This window comes from Sesamum indicum, linkage group LG4 (genome assembly GCF_000512975.1).
Source record: "Sesamum indicum cultivar Zhongzhi No. 13 linkage group LG4, S_indicum_v1.0, whole genome shotgun sequence".
Classification (NCBI taxonomy): Eukaryota; Viridiplantae; Streptophyta; class Magnoliopsida; order Lamiales; family Pedaliaceae; genus Sesamum; species Sesamum indicum.
In genome coordinates this window covers 3,487,751-3,496,431 of record NC_026148.1, presented here as the reverse complement: position 1 = coordinate 3,496,431, position 8,681 = coordinate 3,487,751, and the positions used below count along the sequence as shown (strand labels likewise).

Below are 8,681 nucleotides of genomic sequence, written 5' to 3'. Positions count from 1 at the left end.
AATTAGTTAATAGTACTATTTATAATTAATTAATAATTAATAATTAATAATACTATTTAGACTAGTCTTGCTCAATTTCATCAAGTATTTGTTGAGATTTGAAAATTTGAAGATTTTTTCACCAAAAATTCGCTGAAACTGTTTGTCAAATTCATTCTTTTTTTTGGTTTGTTCAATTAAAATACATATATTTTAAAATATTTATAATTTTATTAAATTCTATTTAATTAATTATAAATAACTATTTTAAAAATTGAACAAACAAATACTTGATGAAATTGAGCAAGATTGGTCTTGTTGGAATCGTCTAGACGACAGGATTCGAACGGCTATGGTCTTAATCTGTGATTCGTCCTGACGGTGGAGAAATGGCAGCAAACAACTTCAACGCGAATTTTCGGCGGAAAAACTTCAAATTTTCATATCTTAACAAATATTTAATAAAATTGAACTAGGTTGGTCTCGTTAGAACCGTTAGGTCGAGGCGAGTCCAGTGGCGGTGGTTCGTGATCGTGGGCCGCTCCGGTGGCGGCGTGGCGGCGAATCAACGGCCGAAAAGTGCGATGTTCGTGCTAAAAATTCATTATTTACGATTGATAAAACTTGAAATTGTTTGTGGGGAAATGTTCGTCTCATCAAGGAGAATCGAACGGTATATTTGATGGCTGACAACTCGCCATAATAGTACCGAAATTTTAACGAGAAGTTGACAATAATTCGTTATAAAATAAAATAATTTTTTAAAAAAAAAAAAATTTGTCACCGCCGTTTCCAACTGCTGCGACACATTAAATTTTTTTTTTTAAAAAAAAACCAATGTCACCGCGGTGACATAAAGAAGCTTCTTTTTTTAAATAAAAAATTGTGGCATCGCGGTTGCTCTAACAATTTCAATTTTACCCTATTTTACTAACTTTCTTTTTTTTGATATTTTTTTAATAAATTCCCCTAATTGGAGAGCAATACTTAGATCCAAACCCATTCTGATAGTTATTATCTAGACTACTACTTAATATATTTATATTATATTCGAACTGGGACACATACCCATTAAAATATTTTTGTTAGGTATGGATACAACCTATACCCTAAAATAATACTCGTGGATATGAATATTGGTATGAACTAAATTTAATACTGAAAAATGCACTTTTATTTGTTAATTTAAAATGATTGAATTTGTAAACTTTTGCTAAATCAAAATGACTATTTGTACAATCTAATTTGAAATAATTATTTTATATTTAATTAATTTATACTAGTCCAGTATTAATTTATAAACAACAGATAAAATTTGAAGTCAAATTGGTTGATATATTTTACTATAAATAATATTTTTGTCCACTTACGTTTAATTTAACAGTCAATGATATTTTTGTCAATTTTATATTTAATTTAACCAATTATCTCAAAGATAAGGGGTAAATGAACGATTTTTTTAGTTCAAAATGATAATTAACGAGAATGATATACTTTAAAAGTGTAAAATTTATTTAATTCTAAAATTAATTTATCATTTGCAGCAATAAATTATTGGGCCAAAATAATAATGATTATTATACTATGATTAATTGACATTAGACCAACAAATACAAAAGGCTACAAAATTTTTGTCTGTAAAATGTGGTAACAAAAATTCAAAATTTTGAAGTTAGGTCCCCTTGATTTATGCATAGGTTTTATGAAAAGAACAACTCCCACTTTCTTGTCCAAAACCACAAATGAATTACCATGACCCATTATTTTAAGATATACCCAAATGTTATTTTCTTTTTCCATTTTTTCAAAAATAAAAAAGAGACATATGTAAATGGGGTTTAATGCAATTTTTTTTTTGATGTGATAGCAATTTAATTTTTTGTGTGTTTTTTTATAAAATGAAGCAATTTACCTCATTAGCAATTTAAATTGGTTTATTTTGAAAAACACATAGTGGTAAATTGCTGTATTTTTTAGAATATAGGGAGGTAAAAAGTTGCTATTTTATTTTCATAGGGGGTTAATTCACTCATTTACAATAGTACGAGAGGATTGCTTGTATTTTTCCCTACGCAAATGTACAAAAGTCATTATTTGACATTTTTTTTTCTCAATAAAGTATTGCTAACTATTTTTTCTATACCATCAAACGTTGCGATTTAGCGACAACAATTTCACATTATCGTATTAATAATGTGAATTCAAATTCTTCTTATTGCGTTTGAAATTTTGATTGGCATATCATTAATTGTGTGTCGTTGATTGCCATATAAATTGTTTGGTGTGGTTAGATATCACTTTTATATTTGTTTGTCTTTCAATGATGGGTGTTTTGATTTTGACACACTTACCATAAAATACAGTCTCTCAGGATGTATTTAGATTAATAAATTTATATTTAAGGGAACGATTTGAATAAATAATTTTAAATATTTTTATTTAAAAAGAATTTATCAATATTAAATAAAATACAATTTAAAATTAAAATTATACAAATAAATTTAAAGAATTTATTGTTAAGGATTTGAAATCCATAATGTAAAATCTTTCAATCCAAATGGGTTATTTCTTCTGTCATCCATATGTGTTTTTTTTTAATTATATATAAAAAATAAATTTTGTATACAAAAAGACCCATAATGAATCATTCCAACCCGTGGGATATTATTATACTTTAATAATAATTATTATTCTATTTTAATAGTAAATATTTATTAGATATAATTATATAATACTGATGATTAATATATAATATTGTGTCGATAGTTGTTGCATACAAATATTTAATACTAATAATTATAATCAATTTAAGAATAAGGTAAGTTACAACGACCCCCTAAGATTTGACACAATTACTAATATTCTTCCTGATGTTTGATGAAATTATGTAATATTTAGATGGAGGTATGAAATTATCAAATTTGCTCTTACCGTATTTTTTGTTTGTTTTTTTAGAATTAAAAACTTATAAAGAAATCCAATGGAATGGATGAAATTTTTTTAAAAATTATAAAAAAAATTATACACTTAGTTTATAAAAAAATAATTTTTTTTAGAATATAAATAAAATTATAATTTTTAATCCACAATGGTATTTTGATTAGTTTACCATAAGAAATTGATGAAAACCTATCGGATTTGACTAATTGTTAGACGGTAATTAAAATCAGGAGGGTATTCATAATTTTTTTAAACAACGAGAGATATTTATAATTATGTCAAATCTCGATAAAGGTAATTTTAATTTATTCTTAAAAATAATTAATTAATAATTTCTTGTAGATTTGCCAAAATTTCAAATTTTCGGGGATGGGTCCCACAATCAAGTTTCTCCACTGATCTAATCCTGATTTTGAATTTTGCAGTGTTGCTGTAGGGGCAGACATTCCGTGCACTGCTCGCCACTGTAGAGTGTAGATAGTCAAAGGGTACTTTTGTCTTTTCTTAAAAGGGCATATCCGTCACATTGATACATCACGCACGCTTTTGAAAAAAATGAAATCCCACTCTACCCAGCTGTCCGATTCCATCTCAGCCGTCTATTGTCCAATCATGCGACGTTGATATAACACTAGAAATAGGAGGGAAACAATACGAGCCGTAGATTCTTCCTTCCTCATATATAAAATCCCTCTTTAGGGCTATCATTTTTTCACACGCTCTCTCTCACTCGCTCACTCACTTCCTCACTCTGTCTCTGCCATCGATCGGGCAGATATTTTTCACTCTATCGTCTCTTGGAATTTCGTGTTCCTTTCAACAAATTTACAGGTAACTTGTCTCTCTCTCTCTCTCTCTCTCTTTTGATTTTAAATGGTTAGATCTATTTATTGCGTTTGCATTTCTTAAATTTTTATGATAATTCTGGTACTTGTGAGTATGTATTTCGGAATTGCTTTGATTTCGTCAATTTCGCTTTTGTAATTAGGTTTGGACTAGTTTTGATTTCTTTGGTCTGGAATTTTTAATTGTTGGTAGATCGACTTTGTTGAATGTGCAAATGCGTGTAGATCGAGATAATTTTGTAAAATGGACTTTTTTGTTCATCATTTCAGCTGTTATTTTGTCTAGCATTGCTGTATTAGTAATTGCGTTTCTCATATTCAAAATGCTCCATATGTATGTGTAGATCTGGTGAAGATATGAGATAAGGTATTTATTTAATGTAATTATGAGTCATTTTCTGTTCCGCAAGATCTGTTGAGAAAATCAATCTTTATTTTTACACTTGTATGGGATCATAACTATGCTTTTACGTATATGTAGTTTTAATTGTTATCCTGTCAGTTTTGATGGTGAATCTATAGCTCATTTCAGATCTTTGATTTACTTTTGTTATAGATGATTTTGACATATGCTTTTCGTTTGATCCAGTATGTATTGATTGAATTGAATTTTAGCACTATATTTCAGGAAATATATAACTGAAATATTAGCAACAACGGGAGAAACTTGTGATTTTTCTCTTGAAGCAATACAGTATATCCTTCAATTTTTATATGAAACAAACATTTTCCTTTGAATTTCATTGTTGTTTATTTACATAAAAAGTATGTTGTTATTGATGGTTCTGTGTTCCTTCCTAATATATTTCTTTAATTCAGGAAAAATGAGAGAAATCCTTCACGTTCAGGGAGGGCAATGCGGTAACCAAATTGGTTCAAAGTTCTGGGAGGTCGTCTGTGATGAACATGGCATAGATCCAACTGGACGATATGTTGGAACATCTGATTTGCAATTGGAGCGAGTCAATGTGTACTACAACGAAGCATCTTGTGGCAGATTTGTGCCCCGTGCGGTGCTCATGGATCTGGAGCCTGGAACCATGGACAGTGTCCGCACTGGTCCATATGGCCAGATCTTCAGGCCAGATAACTTTGTTTTTGGTCAGTCTGGTGCTGGAAACAACTGGGCCAAAGGACATTACACAGAGGGTGCTGAACTGATCGACTCAGTTCTTGATGTAGTGCGAAAGGAGGCGGAGAACTGTGACTGCCTTCAAGGTAAATTGCTTAAGCTTGAAGCATGGTGAAGTTGTGAGATATTTTTATTTACCAACATCAGGATGACTATCTTGTATCAATTTCGTAGGCAGAGTATCAATTTTACCATCATGGGCCAACTGACTGAAATTTTGCATCACTTTATAGGTTTCCAAGTTTGCCACTCGCTTGGTGGAGGAACTGGTTCTGGGATGGGTACCTTGCTTATCTCAAAGATCAGGGAAGAATACCCCGACAGGATGATGCTGACATTCTCTGTGTTCCCTTCTCCTAAGGTTTCAGATACAGTGGTCGAGCCATACAATGCCACACTTTCAGTGCATCAACTTGTTGAGAATGCAGATGAGTGCATGGTGCTTGACAATGAGGCCTTATATGATATTTGTTTTAGGACACTCAAACTCACCACACCTAGCTGTAAGTATAGTTCACACTGCTTGTATTTCTTTATGCATTCTTACTGGTTACCTGGATATTGTCTCAGCTTATCTAACTTTTTTCAGCTGTTGCTCATTAAGTTCTTGGATCCTTTCCTGTCCTTTCTTTCCTGCTCAAATAAAGAGTCTATTTATGATGAATATAAGATATCTGTGAAATTATTAGTGATTTTGCTGCTATAGATAGGTGCTTTCACATTGAATTCTAATTAAATGCATGTAACTCCCTAATTATGTTGGACTTCATCAGGCACAAGTCATATGCTATGGGCCTGTGATGTTGTGATATTTAGTTGTATTTCGACATCTCTCCATTAAGTCTCATAATCACCAGACATTGATATTTCTAAAGTTGTGGGTAAAATACATCCCCTTAGCATCTTGTGCAAGGGCTCCTCATCATGATTGTTATGTTATGGGTCCAAATGACATTCTGTAGATCAGGACTATCTCAATAAATTTTATATATTTCATTTGTAGCTTGATGCCTTCCTTTGTGAATGCTAGAATTGGGTGGCACGTAAACTGATTACCCAAAAGAATGCAGTAATTATGTTCTTTTCATTAAGCATTGATATAAGAATACCTGCTTACACCTTTGCAATTTCTTTCTGGTCCAGTCGGTGATTTAAACCACTTAATTTCGGCAACCATGAGTGGGGTTACATGCTGCCTCCGTTTCCCTGGCCAACTCAACTCTGACCTGCGAAAGCTTGCTGTCAACTTGATTCCATTCCCCCGTTTGCACTTTTTCATGGTGGGATTTGCTCCCTTGACATCCCGTGGTTCTCAGCAATACCGTGCACTTACTGTTCCAGAGCTGACCCAACAAATGTGGGATGCCAAGAACATGATGTGTGCTGCTGACCCACGCCATGGACGTTACCTCACTGCCTCGGCCATGTTCAGGGGCAAAATGAGCACCAAGGAAGTAGATGAACAGATGATCAATGTCCAAAATAAGAACTCTTCTTACTTTGTTGAGTGGATTCCAAACAATGTGAAATCAAGTGTTTGTGACATCCCACCAAGAGGGCTATCAATGGCATCAACCTTCATTGGAAACTCAACTTCCATCCAGGAAATGTTCAGGAGAGTGAGTGAGCAGTTTACTGCCATGTTCAGGAGGAAAGCTTTCTTGCATTGGTATACTGGTGAAGGTATGGACGAAATGGAGTTTACAGAGGCTGAGAGCAATATGAATGATCTCGTTTCTGAGTACCAGCAGTATCAGGATGCTACTGCTGATGATGAAGGTGAGTATGAAGATGAGGAAGAAGAGGGCATGGAGCACATTTGAGGAGACGGGCCATTGCAACTCCCCTACGTGATATGTGTTTTGTCTGTTTCATTTAGTAGAACTGGGAATCCTTATGTCATGTGTTGTGTCGGTTATATTCTGCTGTTGGAGGTTGAAAACTTCTCAGTTTTCTGCACTCCCACTCAGTAGCAGCCACAAGAAAGTGGGGGAGACTCTGATTACCATTTCGTGCATGGGGAGTTCTAGTTTCTGTTATATTTTTAAAATTCGAGAGTTGTTATTCATATTGCATAACTTTGTAGTCAAATTTGTGTTATGCTATATTTTGTTATGCTACTTAGTGTTCATAAATATGCCATAACCATATTGTGCTGTTGAAGCTTGTTAATGTTGGATTGTAGGAGCCCGTATTTGCTGACACCTTCTCTGCGGGTAGTTATTCATAATTGAATGTTACTTGGTGCTGATTAGTTTGCATAATGTAAATCTAAACTTGCTGTCGCGGCTCAAATATATCAAATTGGTATTATGCTTTGGAGTGGATTTATATTTGTTAAGTGATTGATCTGCAGTGTAAATAAAGTATTACAAAAAATCAGATATAGTTACACTAGAACGGTTGCAACTCGACAAAATTGAATTTGAATTAAGTTTGTTTATTGCATTCTCATTTACTCCAAGAATGTTTAATAAAAAATATTCTTGTTTACATCATGCTCTTACTGCTGCCCCATTTTTGTTAGAGAGTGAAAAATGCATGTGCAGGATGTTGTTGTGCAGTGGATAACATGTTTTGGCTCTATGATTGAGGCCATGTGCCACAGATGGAATTTTCATGTGCAACAATGTGCTCTCATAATCACCGCACAACGTGACGAGTTTGGACCGCATTGCATTCAATAACTATAAACTCCCTTATCCGTCCGTCCGTGCGTACTCTACACACATATGTATATTCTTCCCGTTATTTACCTTCTCTTTTATTCCCCCAAACTATGATTGATATTTTGTACGTATGACCGTATACATTCATACTACAAATTATTTAAATTTTCAAATAAAATCATCATGTATTTTAAGAACGATATTGTCAATTTATATTAAAAGAGGTAATCTCATAATCTAACTTATGAAATTATTGATAGATCTAATTGGGATTTTTTATTGGTGCACACATGGTATTAGATTTTTCATAATATAAATAATATGGACAAAAGTGGGAACACCCAACCGTTTAAAGTTCTCAAGTTTCAATTAATTTTCTTTTTGTAATAATTGTGTAAGAAGACCAAAAAGCCCTACTTAAGTAAATGAAAAAAGGCCCTCGACCACTCTAGATAACGTATACTTGTAATTTACTGATATTGGACCCCCATTGGCTCCATTACCATAGATGTCTTTGATTTCTTTAAGAAGGTTGGGGGGTTCATTTCAACTGCAGTTGACAATACACATCTCTTCTCTCTCGTTCATACAAAGCAAAGTATGGGTAACTTCACATGCATTTGGCCCATTTGGAAACCGTGCGCCATGTGCAAAGGTGCAGTCGGCAAACACATAGACATACACATACATACATGTATATATATGTATGTATGTATTTGCTTCATTATTACATGATGATTAACCACGCAGCTTATGTTACGGATCTTGCCTTGGGTTGGAGGCACACCCCCCCTCCCTTCTTGGTTCCTACCCTTAGTTCACAAACTTCCCCACATTCCTATATAAACCAACCCCTCATCATTCCAAGACAAAGACAAGAATACATATGAAACATGGCTTCTTGGGTTCGAACAATCACTTCGCCCTTCAGAAAAGCTTGTACTTTCTTCAACCACAACCACCACCACCACAGGGACACTAAGAAATCCCAACAAGGTACGTACTTTCTTGTACTTTTTATGATTTGGTGAGAATTTCTAGTCAATTAGTACTTGATTAACTGTCTACGTGAGTAGCGATTAACGTTGTTGTGGCTGGGGGGGGGGCGGGGGGGGA

The 8,681-nt window shown here is 33.5% G+C and overlaps 2 protein-coding genes across 2 annotated transcripts in view; both read left to right on the top strand.

Annotated features, from left to right (window-relative positions):
• Positions 3,600-7,100, top strand: LOC105159935 (tubulin beta-5 chain). The gene is made up of 4 exons (XM_011077163.2): positions 3,600-3,750; positions 4,584-4,982; positions 5,130-5,399; positions 6,040-7,100. Exons 2-4 carry the CDS (start codon positions 4,589-4,591, stop codon positions 6,717-6,719), a joined length of 1,344 nt encoding a protein of 447 aa, XP_011075465.1. The 5' UTR covers positions 3,600-3,750; positions 4,584-4,588; the 3' UTR covers positions 6,720-7,100.
• Positions 8,086-8,681, top strand: part of LOC105160060 — a gene marked incomplete in the record, with an annotated part of 1,151 nt that continues 555 nt past the window's right edge. Inside the window, 1 exon segment of the mRNA XM_020693119.1 lies at positions 8,086-8,562. Coding sequence (XP_020548778.1) covers positions 8,459-8,562 — 104 coding nt within the window.